This window comes from Oenanthe melanoleuca, chromosome 3, assembly GCF_029582105.1.
Source record: "Oenanthe melanoleuca isolate GR-GAL-2019-014 chromosome 3, OMel1.0, whole genome shotgun sequence".
In the NCBI taxonomy this organism is placed as follows: Eukaryota; Metazoa; Chordata; class Aves; order Passeriformes; family Muscicapidae; genus Oenanthe; species Oenanthe melanoleuca.
In genome coordinates, this window is record NC_079336.1 from 97,866,179 (window position 1) to 97,880,707 (window position 14,529).

The 14,529-nt window shown below is 53.1% G+C and overlaps 2 protein-coding genes and 1 long non-coding RNA gene across 3 annotated transcripts in view; 2 read left to right on the forward strand and 1 right to left on the reverse strand.

Moving 5' to 3' along the window:
* CFAP61 (cilia and flagella associated protein 61) overlaps positions 1–3,629 on the forward strand; it is an 85,335-nt gene extending 81,706 nt beyond the window's left edge. Inside the window, exon 27 of the mRNA XM_056487201.1 lies at positions 3,419–3,629. Within this exon, the coding sequence (XP_056343176.1) occupies positions 3,419–3,573 (155 nt within the window). The 3' untranslated portion in view covers positions 3,574–3,629. The remainder of the gene's footprint in view (positions 1–3,418) is intronic.
* Positions 3,630–8,351: 4,722 nt separating this feature from the next.
* LOC130251312 (uncharacterized) lies at positions 8,352–9,490 on the forward strand. Its single transcript, XR_008840130.1, has 7 exons — positions 8,352–8,480; positions 8,551–8,620; positions 8,705–8,858; positions 8,929–8,984; positions 9,181–9,250; positions 9,307–9,334; positions 9,405–9,490. It is a non-coding gene; the product is annotated as an uncharacterized LOC130251312 (long non-coding RNA).
* RALGAPA2 (Ral GTPase activating protein catalytic subunit alpha 2) overlaps positions 8,521–14,529 on the reverse strand; it is a 98,122-nt gene continuing 92,113 nt past the window's right edge. The window contains exon 40 of the mRNA XM_056487853.1: positions 8,521–9,543. The gene's annotated coding sequence lies outside the window, so the exon portion shown is untranslated. The remainder of the gene's footprint in view (positions 9,544–14,529) is intronic.

Here is a 14,529-nt window from a genome sequence, read left to right on the forward strand (position 1 = left end):
AGGCTCTGAGCCGTTTGGTGAGTTAATTAAAAAGGAATTAGAGGGAGGAGAAGAGCGGGTGCGGCGTGGCTGCCCCGAGCAGAGGGATCCCCTGGCCGTGGGCTCTGCTGCCGGGGATAGCTGCCAGCGACCTTCCCTGAGGGTGCTGCAGGGAAAGCTCGAGGAGAGGCGGCACCTCGAGCAGAGGAGTTGTAGAAATCGCTGCCTGGGAGGGCTGTGCTGTTTGCTGGGCGGCTGCTGAGGTTTGGGGCTCAGGGGCTGGGCACAGCAGCAGATCCTGCTCTGAGCAGTGGAGCCTGGCACAGGGAAGGCAGGCATGTCTCTGCTGCCTGGCAGGGCTGGAGCCGGCTCCAGCAGCTCCTTGTGCCCTGCAGTGGGGCTTCTGCAGCATCCTTCAGTAACTGTATCTGTAGATAAATACGAGTCTGTGCAGAAAGGTGTGTCTCCAGGGCTTGTTGTTTGGATGTGGGAATCTGACGGGTTTGCTCGGAGCTGTTGTAAAAATCTGTGTAAATGCTGGGTTTGTGAAACCTGCCTCACAGACAGGTGTTGCATGCACCTGTACCATCTCCCCCTTTGGCAGCAGGAGCAGGTACAGAGCCAACTTCACGGCATGCAAATCTGCTTGGCAGCCCCAGGAGCAAATCCCTGCTCCCAGACTGGTGTGAGAAGGGCCAGGGGCTTGGTGTGGTTGTGTGGTAGCAATGCCTTTGAGGCTTTGGCTCCCTGGAAGAGGTTTCCAGCCTGTGTCTGCCATCTCTTCTCACTTAAAGCTAACCCCGATTCACTGTGGGAAAGGCAGGTGGTGGAGCTTCCTGGAGGAAAGTTTCCCAGGAACTGGCTGAGTATGTAATGATGAACCAAAGGTTGTAGATAAAGTATATCTTTAGATGTAGAGAAAGATTGGTTTGGTTTTTTGGGTTTTTTCCCTGTTCAGTTAGGCTGAATGGTACCAGTGTACGCTCCTGCTCTCTTGATTCCTAGGAAACCAACTTGGTAGTGCCAGGGCCGACTTCAGGCCTAGGCAAAGCTGTGGTTTTAGCTGTAAATCGATCCACTGGAAATGAGCAGAGCCTGAGAGGCACAGGCAGCAAAGCCTGCCTGGCGAGAGGTGCAGTTTTGCCTTTCCTGGCTTCCCTGGCCTGGAAAGCCCCAGACCTGCCGCAGCCGCTGTGGCAGCTGTCCATGGAACGGGCTGCTGCTCCCCAGGGGACCTGGCCGTCCTCTCGGGCCACTGGCCACCATTTCCAGAGCACATCCTCCAGAGAAGCCTAATGGCTCCATCCACATGGCACAGCAGTGTCCCTGCTGAAAGCCGTGCTCAAAGCCTGTGGCACCAACAGGCCACGAAACAGCAGCTTCATGCTGCTGCCCATCCCCTAACAGTCAAGTGAATCCGTGTCTGTCCTGCTAGGAGTCAGCTGGAATTTATGAGGGCCAGAATTCCCCAGGTTTTTTTGGACCGTCTGGGTAAACATTGGCACCAAGGTATTCTATCTACTGCTGAGCAGCAAGGGTGATTAGTGGAGACTCCTGTGTTGGGGAGTAGACTGGAAATGGCTCTGTCATTCTTTGACATTCTGTCAAAGGGGTGTCATTGTCTTTTGGCATCCCTGGGCGGCAGCAGCCTGGGCAGAGCTGCTGTGCCTTTGTGTCTGAGGCTTTTCTGCCTGGTCTGCACTGCAGGACCCTTGTGAGAGTGAGCTCTGAGTGCCCCAGGGGTTTCTGGAGAGGTTCCTTGTGAGGGTGAGCCCTGAGGGGTTTCTGGAGAGGTTCCTTGTGAAGGTGAGCTCTGAGTGTCCCAGGGGTTTCTGGAGAGGTTCCTTGTGAGGGTGAGCCCTGAGTGCCCCAGGGGTTTCTGGAGAGGTTCCTTGTGAAGGTGAGCTCTGAGGGGTTTCTGGAGAGGTTCCTTGTGAGGGTGAGCCCTGAGGGGTTTCTGGAGAGGTTCCTTGTGAGGGTGAGCTCTGAGTGCCCCAGGGGTTTCTGGAGAGGTTCCTTGTGAAGGTGAGCTCTGAGGGGTTTCTGGAGAGGTTCCTTGTGAGGGTGAGCTCTGAGTGTCCCAGGGGTTTCTGGAGAGGTTCCTTGTGAGGGTGAGCCCTGAGGGGTTTCTGGAGAGGTTCCTTGTGGGGGTGAGCCCTGAGGGGTTTCTGGAGAGGTTCCTTGTGAGGGTGAGCCCTGAGGGGTTTCTGGAGAGGTTCCTTGTGAAGGTGAGCTCTGAGTGTCCCAGGGGTTTCTGGAGAGGTTCCTTTTGAAGGTGAGCCCCGAGTGTCCATCAGAATCACCCCAATGGTTTTGCATCTCTTGCCACCTGGCAGTGAAGGGCACTGCACACCTGACAGGTCAGACAGCCTCCCACTCACACCATCCTTGGGACAGTATTTTGGGGACGATGGGTGCCTGCCCCTCGCCAGCTCCTGCCTGGCAGTGTCCCAGTGCCCAGGCCCCGTGCTGGGTCTGTGCTCTGTACCAGTGAGTGCCCAGCCCACGCCCCGGGGCGCTCATCAGGAGTGCTCCCAGCAGCAGCCCTGGTGGGTGCCACGTCCCGGCCACGGGCAGCACGGCCGGTGCTGTGCAAACAAAGCCTGCTGCTGTCAGCTAACAAATGAAGTGCTGCAGAACGGCTTTGGGCACCATGGAGAGCACTGCTCCTGCCCCAAAGGCAGCTGGCGAGAGGCTGCTCACGCTCTGTGCGTTGGGCTGAGGGCTTGGTGGCTGTGCTGGAGCCTCCCTCCCCTCTGAGCACAGGGAAAGGAGCTGGGAGATTAGATCAGACTGCAGGGTCCTGAGAAGTGCAGCACGGACAGCCCCATGGGCTCAGAGCTGCTCTGGAGCTGGGGCAAGCTGAGGCTGCTTGTCCCCAGGGAAGGTTTTTACAAGTTTTGGTACCAGCACCACGGTCCCTCGCAGCCATCAGTGCAGTCAGGCATCTGCCAGCCGCCTTGCTGGATGGGCTCACTGGCAAACAGCTGGCCACAGCTGGAGGTTTTGGGGGTCCTGCCCAGCACCTCCTGGTCTGTTTCTGGGCTGGGCAGCTGGGAGGTGTCCGTGGGACTGGGGCAATGATGGGCTTTTACCTTGGATTCCAGATTGTTCCTCACACAGCACAAGCCTGTTTAAAAAGAGGCATTGCTGTTGGTGAGCTGGAAAGTGGCTCATGGAGTCCCAGGTGTTTCTCTGGGGCCTGCAGGGTGCCAGCACACCTCGTGCCCCGTTGCTCCCGGGCCAGGAGTGCTGGGTTTGGGTGAGTGTTTCGGGCTGGGTGGAGCAGCAGGCAGCTCCCCTAGTGAAGGATCCGGTGTGCAGGTGATCCTGCTCGTGGCATTAAACACCGCAGATCCTTGCCCGCAGGTGAGAGCTGTAAACTGGAGGGCTGTAAGTTGGATGCGGGCGCTGCTCTGACCGTGCTCTCTCTCCCCAGCAGGCAGCCGGGGCCCGGGGCCGGGCACGGCCGGGCACAGCAGCGGCAGCAGCAGCAGCGGGAGCCCCGCGGCGGCGCACGGACCCTCCCAGGAGCGCGGCACCCGGGCCAGCCCTGCGCGGCTCCCCTCCTCCCGGGACACACAGCCTTTGTAAGCTCCAATAAAGGCCCCTCGGCTCCGAGGGCGAGGCGTGCACAGCCCAGCCATTGGCACCCGGCTCTGTGCTCTGCTCAGGCTGCTCGGCCTCCCTGGGGAGCGGGCAAGGTGCGGGATGGGCGGGATCTCTGAGTGAGTGCCAGGGAGGGGAGCAGGCTCACCGCAGCCTGGGATGGCTTCTGCTGGCTCAGGGTGTGCCACCGCGCTGCTTCATTGGCTCACTTTGCAGTGTTTTAGGGGAAATTGCCTCTAGTGCAGCACCAGCTCAATGGCAAATTTGAGGAAAATGATGTTACGGTTGGGGGTGTCTGAGCTAGGAGGTTTTGGTTCAGTTACACACACACAAAAGAAAATCAGAATTTTTTGACAAGAAATCGATTATATTTTGTATTTGCCTCTGGATCCCTGGAAGTGTCCAAGGCCAGGTTGGATGGGGCTTGGAACAACCTGGGATAGTGGAAGGTGTCTGCCCATGGCAGGGGGCTGGAATGGGATGAGCTTTATTGTTCCCTTCCAACCCAAACTATTCTAGGATTCTGTATGTAAAAATATATTCCTTTTATAGCAGTATATTCTGTATAGCTGATCTACATAAGTAGACTTCAGAATATGTAGTTAGTGCATAATATATTACATGTATTATATCAAAGCATCTTATATTATACAACAGATGCTAATATATGTCTTATATATTGCCACTTAGGCAGTGAATATTAAATGTATTATCTACAGTATATAATATAATAGATGCTAATATATGCCTGTTATATATTGCCACTTAGGCAGTGAATATTAAATGTATTATCTACAGTATATAATATCCCATACATATAATCTAATAACTCATACATTGCTGATATGATTTAGATCACTTTCTTACATGCATTTTAAACAAAAGTATACTGCATATAAATGCACACAGTATTACAGTTAGCAAGTAATGTTATAGTTTATGTCATGATATGTACATATAGGTAAAATATGCACCAGGGATGTGTGCCCATGTAGATATACATGGCATATATATGTTGTATTTATGTAACCTATAACCAATTTCTGGATAAAAGTATTTCCTTTATAGTCAATATTTGATATTCAAAACCAGGTAAATAAATTAATAAGATAAAATATATAGTGCCTATATGATATAATACATTGTATAATATATAATGCATATCACATTATTTACCTTGTTTTATACCTAGATTATAGATCACAGATTGCATATATTTTCCTTAATGTAATATATGCACATTGTATCTGTGTGTATTTAAGATCTAGGAGATATACTCTAGCTAACAGAAACATGCTTAAAAACCAGGAGGTTTTGGGCCATTTTTTGCACCATTTTAGCGGGTTTTGGTCCATTTTAAGTCACATTTCCTCTGGATATTTTGCCCACTCATTTTCCCAGTTTTTTTCCTTAGAAATCCCTGGAATCTCAGTGGAATTCTGGGGCCATTTTTGGTTTTTTTAGTGCAGATGTTTGGAGTTTTTCTGGGCCATTTTTGTGCAATTTCTGGGGGATTTTTGCTTTTCTCTGTGCAAATTTTGAGGGAATTTTCTGTGGTTTTTTAGGCTGAAATGATCCTGGATTTTTCCTGAGGTTTTTCCCAATAATGCCTGGAATTTTGACAGGTTTAGGGTGTTCCAGTGCAGATCTAAGGTTTATTTCTGGACATTTTCATATCGATTTTTAGGGGATTCTTGGGTCTCTTAGTGCAAATTTTAAATGATTTTTCTTATGTGTTTGGCTGAATTTTCCCTGGATTTTTCCGGATGCTTTTCCCAGCAATCCTTGGGATTTTGGAAGAGTTTAGGTGTTTTAGTATGGATTACAGTAGTTTTTTGGCTATTTTTAGTGCGATTTTAGGAGATTTTGGGCCATTTTAAGTTGCATTATCTTGGGATATTTTGCCTGTTCATTTTCTTGCTCTTTTGCTTTGAAATCCCTGGGCTCTCACTGGATTTTGGGGCTGTTTTGTTATTTTAAGTGGAGATTTTAGGAGTTTTTCTGACCAATTTTTGTGTAATTTCTAGGGGATTTTTGTGTTTCTTAGTGTGAATTTTTTGGCATTTTTCTGGGTTTTAATGCATATGCATAATGATGCATAACATCAAATATTAGATATATAATTTGAAATACTGTAGAATATATAGAACATAATATGAGATCACTAATATATTTTCTATAGTTACAGAGAGCATATTAAGAGGTGTAGGAATAAGATAATACTTATACAAATGTTTGTAAAAAATGTTAGGCATCCTTCCAAAGCTGAAGGAAGGTATAATTAGAGGGGATGTTGGGAGGAAATTCTTGGCTGTGAGGGTGGGCAGGGCTGGCACAGGTGCCCATACAGCTGTGGCTGCCCCTGGATCCCTGGCAGTGCCCAGGGCAGGCTGGACACTGGGGCTGGAGCAGCTGGGACAGTGGGAGGTGTCCCTGCCAGGGCAGGGATGGAATGAGATGAGCTTTAAGTTCCTTTCCCACACAATCCCTGCTGGGGCTCCATGTAAGTATAAACTGGTCCATATATTGTTTAATTTAAATTATCTGTAATGCCATTTTTGTGCCTGCTGCTGCAGGTGCAGGGTGGGGGAGCCTTGGGCCCACGTTCCTGCCCCTGGGCTGGGGCTGTGTCCTGCCTGGCAGGGCCCTGGTGCCCCTGGGTGCCAGTGCCAGCTGTGCCAGGCCCTGGTCCATGGCACACAGGCTGTGCCAGCCCTGCCCAGGGCCTGGGCAGGGATCCTCCCAGCAGAGGTGGGTGGGAGCCAGGCTCCAGCAGCCCCTGGTGTGTGCCCTGTGCAAAGGGAGCTCTGGCTGGAGCTGGCTGGGTTAACTCTCCAGTTCTGTTAGAGCACCTGACAGCCCTTCAGGAGAGGACTTGGCTCTGCAGCCAAGGAAGGGAGATTTCCTTTTCTTTTTACACATGGTTATTGCTGAGTGCAGCCCCTGCATTTGCTTAAGGAATGTGTGAGCAGAGAAGATCAGCACTAAGCCCCTCTTGTTTCTCATGCTGCTGTGGGTGGCTGGTCCTGAGGCAAGGCAGGGAAGCAGGGTATGGACAGAGTCCTCTGGGGCCGTGGGCAGGGCTGGGCTGGCAGGAGCTGCCCCTGCTGCCCCTGCCCATCACAGCGTGGTGTGAGCTCCTCGGGAGACTCGTGGGAGCATTCTGTTCCTGCAGAGAGGGCCAGGAGCCAGCCCAGCAGGGCTGTCCCTGTCCCTGTGCTGTCCCTGTCCGTGAGCCAGCCCGGCAGCCGCGGCACCGAGCTCCAGCGCCGGCACCTCCCGCCACAGACACACACAGGTACTGCCTCTTATTGCTCTGGGGAGAAACTTTATTGTGAGCCGAGATCTGTTCACTGGGGAGGGGTAACAGCGGCTTTGTCATCCGGTTCAGGGTGCAAAACCACAGCGGAGTTTATACAAATCAATAGTTCTTTGACATCAGGAAAACACGATTTTCATTGATGTCTTAATTCTTCCCTGAATTAGAGGTACATACATATTGCTCTAAGGAGAAAGTGCTCCTTACTCAGAAGGATGCCTTTGAAATTGTTTCAGACCAGCTATTGGATAACTAAGTGCCAGACAGCCTTGCCTGTCTGGCCCTGAACATAAAATAAATTAAAATGCATGTTTTATTTTCTAGGTTCCTTCACTGACAGAAGATGAATAGAAAGCAAAGGCCAACTGTGAGGCAGAACATCAAACCAGTTGTCCAAGCCCTCAGCGACAGAGGCTCCTTCCTGCAGCTGCACCAGGTGAGTTCCTGTCAGGCACAGAGAGCACAGCAGAGCCCAAGGGCCACCCTGGCATCTCTGGCCATGGCTGGAATGTGCCCCACAGGCACAGGGTGCCCCTGGCCTGCTGCTGTCAGACAGACAGACGGTGTGACACCAAGTGTAAGTGCAAAAACAAATGGGGGCCCACTGGGGCATTTCCCAAAGACCACAGTCCCTGTGCTTAAAGCAGCTCCCATTCTGCTGGGAGGTGTGCGTGTGTGTGCCCAGGAGCAGCCAAGCAGCAGCAGGACAGGGCTCTGTGGCTGCTGGATCTCACATTCCTGTTGCTTTAAAATACCAGGGATTTAACTATAAAAATTTTCAGCCTAAGACATGTGTAGACCAAAACACATCAGCTACTGCCAACACGAGCTCTGCTCACTACAGCAGGGGCCAGGAGGACCCTAAGTCCTCAGAAGCTTCAGCTGTGTCGTCTCTGGCTAGGGACAGGTCACAGCCTGCTGGGACAAGGTGAGGGGGTTACCCAGTCTTCACACTGGGCTGGGCAGGGGTCACAGCAGGAGTGTGTCTTTTGCTCTTCTAAAAGGGATTTGCTTATTTTTGTTTCTCTAGGGAGCAGTTCCAGTGCACACACCACAGCAAGGCCACAGTGGGACAGCACCTGGGACAGTGGAGAGTCCTCCCTCATCCAGCTGTGCTCCAGCAGGCAACCTTTGCTACCTGGCTAGTCCTGGGAAAAGCCTTTAGAAGCAATTCCCCAATGCACAGGTAGGTGCTGCTGGAATGACTGAAGCGATGCTCTAAGGGTGCAGTAAATAACTGCTTTCAGTGCTGGCTCGCCCAGGGCCTTGGGGCAGCTCTCCCAGTGCCAGTGCAGAGGTGACACAGGTGGCACAGGTGACACAGGTGACACCCAGTCCCCAGCCACGTGTGAGCAGCCCTGTGGCCCGGCCCCTCATGCTGTGTTCCCTCGCTGTGACATGGCTCAGGTGCCATGGTTCAGATGACGTGGTTCAGGTGATGTTTCAGGTGCTGTGGCTCAGGTGCCATGGTTCAGGTGACATAGCTCGGGTGCCATGGTTCAGGTGACAGAGCTCAGGTCCCATGGCTTGGGTGATGTGTTTCAGGTGCCATGGCTCAGGTGCCGTGGCTCAGGTTCCATGGTTCACGTGACATAGCTTGGGTGCCATGGTTCAGGTGACGTATTTCGAGTGCCATGGCTCAGGTTCCATGGTTCAGGTGACATAGCTTGGGTGCCATGGTTCAGGTCACATAGCTCAGGTGCCGTGGTTCAGGTGCCATGGCTCAGGTGCCATAGCTCGGGTGCTATGGTTCAGGTCCCATGTTTCGGGTGCCATAGCTCGGGTGCCATGGTTCAGGTGACATGTTTCAGGTGCCATAGCTCGGGTGCCATGGCTCAGGTGCCATAGCTCGGGTGCCATGGCTCAGGTGCCATAGCTCGGGTGCCATGGTTCAGGTGACATGTTTCGGGTGCCATGGCTCAGGTGACGTGTTTCAGGTGCCATGTTTCAGGTGCCATAGCTCAGGTGCCGTGGCTCAGGTGCCGTGTTTCAGGTGCCATGGCTCAGGTGACGTGTTTCAGGTGCCATGTTTCAGGTGCCATAGCTCGGGTGCCATGGCTCAGGTGCCGTGTTTCAGGTGCCATGGCTCAGGTGACGTGTTTCAGGTGCCATAGCTCAGGTCCCATGGTTCAGGTGACATGTTTCGGGTGCCATGGTTCAGGTGACATGTTTCAGGTGACATGTTTCAGGTGCCATAGCTCGGGTGCCATGGTTCAGGTGACATGTTTCGGGTGCCATAGCTCGGGTGCCATGGTTCAGGTGACATGTTTCAGGTGCCATAGCTCGGGTGCCATGGTTCAGGTGACGTGTTTCAGGTGCTGTGGTTCAGGTGCCATAGCTCGGGTGCCATGTGTCAGGTGACATGTTTCAGGTGCCATAGCTCGGGTGCCATGGCTCAGGTGCCATAGCTCGGGTGCCATGGTTCAGGTGACATGTTTCAGGTGCCGTGGCTCAGGTGCCATAGCTCGGGTGCCATGGTTCAGGTGACATGTTTCAGGTGCCATAGCTTGGGTGCCATGGTTCAGGTGACATGTTTCAGGTGCCGTGGCTCGGGTGGGCAGGTGGCAGCGAGGGCGAGGGTGGCTTCCAGCGCCACGGCAGGGCTGGCAGCCCAGGCAGCGCTTGTGGTGAGGCAGCTGCAAAACAGAGGGCAGGGAAAACCCAGGTCAGGACAAAGCAGCCTGTCCCCTCAGGATAACTGCACAGTGCAGCCCCTCCACTCGCCCCTTGCCAGCCTCTCCTGCGGAACACTCGGCTGAACTTGACCTCCAGGGGAGGAATTTGCTCCAGGCAGCTGAAGAACTGCCACTGCCCTTCCCACAGAAATCAGGGATTTCTCTCTGCCAGCTCCCAGGAGTGAGGAGTGGTGAGGCTGGGAGGGGCTGTCAGTGTCCAGGTGAGCACTGAGCCCCCCCAGCATCACCCCCTTTTGGTCTGCACAGCCCCTGCAGCCCCCCACGGCTCTCAGGGCCCCAACACCCCAGGAGGGAGGCAGGAAGCTCCATCCTGCTCACTTGAGGCTCCAACATAAAACAGTTCTGTGCAGGTGATACAAAACTGGTTTTTGCTGTCTGTCATTAAACTTCTCTTGTTTATTTGGCCTGTTACAGAGAGCTGGAAACAAGCATTCCCAGTGTGAGGGCTGGCACAGAACTCTGCCTGGAAGGTGCCTTAACCTCTGGAAAAATCCTAAAGAATCATCATTTCTTCCTCTACATAACAGGTACCCTTGTTACTGATGGCTTATGGTCACCACTGGGGAAGGGTCTCAAGGGGCTGTGGGTATGGGGGTTCTGCTTTGTTGTTGAGTGGAGTAATTTGTTGGTTATTCCCCAGAGGCCTGCCCAGGCTGGCTGAGTGGGAACAGGTGAGCACAGGGGCATTAAATGAGACACTAATGACCAAAACCAGGTGCAGCTGCTGCCAGGGAGGCGCCCTGCCCTGCTCCTGAGGGCTGGACCTGTCCCAAGGCATTCCCAGGGGAGCAGAGTTTCATCAGCTCCCTCAGGACACAGTATTTTTAAACCATTCTCTTCCGAAGTACAAACACGAGTTTTTTATTCCAGGTAGGAGGGAAGGCTCCCAGCCAGGCAGGCAGAGCACAGCGCCATTCTGAGCCCTCTCTGAAGGCTGGCGCTCCTTCTGGGCCTCCGGAGGGCTCAGCACAGAACTGCTTCGGGTGGCAGCGGGATGAGGACAAAACCGGCCCAGGTGAGGCTGCCTCAGCAGCAGCTGGAGCAGCACAGCCCCACGGTGAGTGAGTGCAGCAGCACAGCCCCACGGTGAGTGACTGCAGCAGGATGGAGCAGCACAGCCCCACGGTGAGTGAGTGCAGCAGGATGGAGCAGCAGCACAGCCCCACGGTGAGTGACTGCAGCAGCAGCACAGCCCCACGGTGAGTGAGTGCAGCAGCACAGCCCCACGGTGAGTGACTGCAGCAGGATGGAGCAGCACAGCCCCACGGTGAGTGACTGCAGCAGCACAGCCCCACGGTGAGTGACTGCAGCAGCACAGCCCCACGGTGAGTGACTGCAGCAGCACAGCCCCACGGTGAGTGACTGCAGCAGGATGGAGCAGCACAGCCCCACGGTGAGTGAGTGCAGCAGCACAGCCCCACGGTGAGTGACTGCAGCAGCACAGCCCCACGGTGAGTGAGTGCAGCAGCACAGCCCCACGGTGAGTGAGTGAGTGCAGCAGCACAGCCCCACGGTGAGTGAGTGCAGCAGCACAGCCCCACGGTGAGTGACTGCAGCAGGATGGAGCAGCACAGCCCCACGGTGAGTGAGTGAGTGCAGCAGGATGGAGCAGCAGCACAGCCCCACGGTGAGTGACTGCAGCAGCAGCACAGCCCCACGGTGAGTGAGTGCAGCAGCAGCACAGCCCCACAGTGAGTGACTGCAGCAGCACAGCCCCACGGTGAGTGAGTGAGTGCAGCAGCACAGCCCCACGGTGAGTGAGTGCAGCAGGATGGAGCAGCACAGCCCCACGGTGAGCCCTGCGCCTGCCTGCGGTGCTGCGTTTGCATCTCAAAGACAGCTCGGCCCACCAGATTGTTCTTTGAGAAACTGGCTGAGGGGAAATGGCACATTTGGAAAAGGTGGGAAGTGTGACTTAGCCTGTAACGGCATTTTCTGTGAGAAATGCAGAGCTGTCAGTTCTGAATTACAACAAAAGCTGTGGTGATATTGGCTGGGGAGGGAGGGGCTGCAAGGGAGGTGCTGAGCACGACATTCCTGCAGTGAGGCAAATGGCAGAGGGTCACAATAATAAAGTCTTGGACACGTGCAAAGCTGGAGCAGCTCGCAAGGAAAAAATAATTACCAGGTGTCTAATGCGGGAAGAACGTTACCGTTCGCGGTAAAACCGTTACCGTACGCGGTAAAACCGTTACCGTTCGCGGTAAAACCGTTACCGTACGCGGTAAAAAACCGTTACCGTTCGCGGTAAAACCGTTACCGTACGCGGTAAAAACTTTACCGTACGCGGTAAAAACCGTTACCGTACGCGGTAAAAACCGTTACCGTACGCGGTAAAACCGTTACCGTACGCGGTAAAAACTTTACCGTACGCGGTAAAAACCGTTACCGTACGCGGTAAAAACTTTACCGTACGCGGTAAAACCGTTACCGTACGCGGTAAAAACTTTACCGTACGCGGTAAAAACCGTTACCGCACGCGGTAAAAACCGTTACCGCACGCGGTTAAAACCGTTACCGTACGCGGTAAAAACCGTTACCGTACGCGGTAAAAACCGTTACCGTACGCGGTAAAACCGTTACCGTACGCGGTAAAACCGTTACCGTACGCGGTAAAAACCGTTACCGTACGCGGTAAAAACCGTTACCGCACGCGGTAAAAAGCGTTACCGCACGCGGTAAAAACCGTTACCGTACGCGGTAAAAACCGTTACCGTACGCGGTAAAACCGTTACCGTTCGCGGTAAAACCGTTACCGTACGCGGTAAAAACCGTTACCGCACGCGGTAAAAACCGTTACCGTTCGCGGGAAACCGTTACCGTTCGCGGTAAAACCGTTACCGTTCGCGGTAAAAACTTTACCGTACGCGGTAAAACCGTTACCGCACGCGGTAAAAACCGTTACCGTACGCGGTAAAAACTGTTACCGTACGCGGTAAAAACCGTTACCGCACGCGGGAAACCGTTACCGCACGCGGTAAAAACTTTACCGTACGCGGTAAAAACTTTACCGTTCGCGGTAAAACCGTTACCGTTCGCGGTAAAAACTTTACCGTACGCGGTAAAACCGTTACCGTACGCGGTAAAACCGTTACCGCTCGCGGTAAAAACTTTACCGCACGCGGTAAAAACCGTTACCGTTCGCGGTAAAAACCGTTACCGTACGCGGTAAAAACTTTACCGTTCGCGGTAAAAACCGTTACCGCACGCGGTAAAAACCGTTACCGCACGCGGTAAAAACCGATACCGTACGCGGTAAAACCGTTACCGTACGCGGTAAAACCCGTTACCGTACGCGGTAAAACCGTTACCGTACGCGGTAAAAACCGTTACCGCACGCGGTAAAACCGTTACCGCACGCGGTAAAACCGTTACCGTGCGCGGTAAAAACCGTTACCGTACGCGGTAAAAACCGTTACCGTACGCGGTAAAAACCGTTACCGCACGCGGTAAAAACTGTTACCGCACGCGGTAAAAACCGTTACCGTACGCGGTAAAAACCGATACCGTACGCGGTAAAAACCGTTACCGCACGCGGTAAAAACCGTTACCGTACGCGGTAAAACCGTTACCGCACGCGGTAAAACCGTTACCGTACGCGGTAAAAACCGTTACCGCACGCGGTAAAAACCGATACCGTACGCGGGAAAACCGTTACCGTACGCGGTAAAAACCGTTACCGTTCGCGGTAAAAACCGTTACCGTTCGCGGTAAAAACCGTTACCGTACGCGGTAAAAACCGTTACCGTACGCGGTAAAACCGTTACCGTACGCGGTAAAAACCGTTACCGTACGCGGTAAAAACCGATACCGTACGCGGAAAAACCGTTACCGTACGCGGTAAAAACCGTTACCGTACGCGGTAAAACCGTTACCGTACGCGGTAAAACCGTTACCGTACGCGGTAAAAACCGTTACCGTACGCGGTAAAAACCGATACCGTACGCGGAAAAACCCGTTACCGTACGCGGTAAAAACCGTTACCGTACGCGGTAAAAACTGTTACCGTTCGCGGTAAAAACTTTACCGTACGCGGTAAAACCGTTACCGTACGCGGTAAAACCCGTTACCGTACGCGGTAAAACCCGTTACCGTACGCGGTAAAACCCGTTACCGTACACGGGAAAACCGTTACCGCACACGGTAAAAACCGTTACCGCACGCGGGAAGAGCGTTACCGTACGCGGAAAAAAATCTTTACCGTACGCGGTAAAACCGTTACCGTACGCGGTAAAAACCGTTACCGTTCGCGGTAAAACCGTTACCGTACACGGGAAAAACTTTACCGTTCGCGGTAAAAACCGTTACCGTACGCGGTAAAAACCGTTACCGTTCGCGGTAAAACCGTTACCGTACACGGGAAAAACTTTACCGTTCGCGGTAAAAACCGTTACCGTACGCGGTAAAAACCGTTACCGTTCGCGGTAAAAACCGTTACCGTACGCGGTAAAAACCGATACCGTACGCGGTAAAAACTTTACCGTACGCGGTAAAAACCGTTACCGTTCGCGGTAAAAACCGTTACCGTACGCGGTAAAAACTTTACCGTTCGCGGTAAAAACCGTTACCGTACGCGGTAAAAACTTTACCGTTCGCGGTAAAAACCGTTACCGCACGCGGTAAAAACCGTTACCGTTCGCGGTAAAAACCGTTACCGTACGCGGTAAAAACTTTACCGTTCGCGGTAAAAACCGTTACCGCACGCGGTAAAAACCGTTACCGTTCGCGGTAAAAACCGTTACCGTACGCGGGGAAAACTTTACCGTTCGCGGTAAAAACCGTTACCGTACGCGGTAAAAACTTTACCGTTCGCGGTAAAAACCGTTACCGTTCGCGGTAAAAACCGTTACCGCACGCGGTAAAAACCGTTACCGTTCGCGGTAAAAACCGTTACCGTACGCGGTAAAAACCGTTACCGTACGCGGT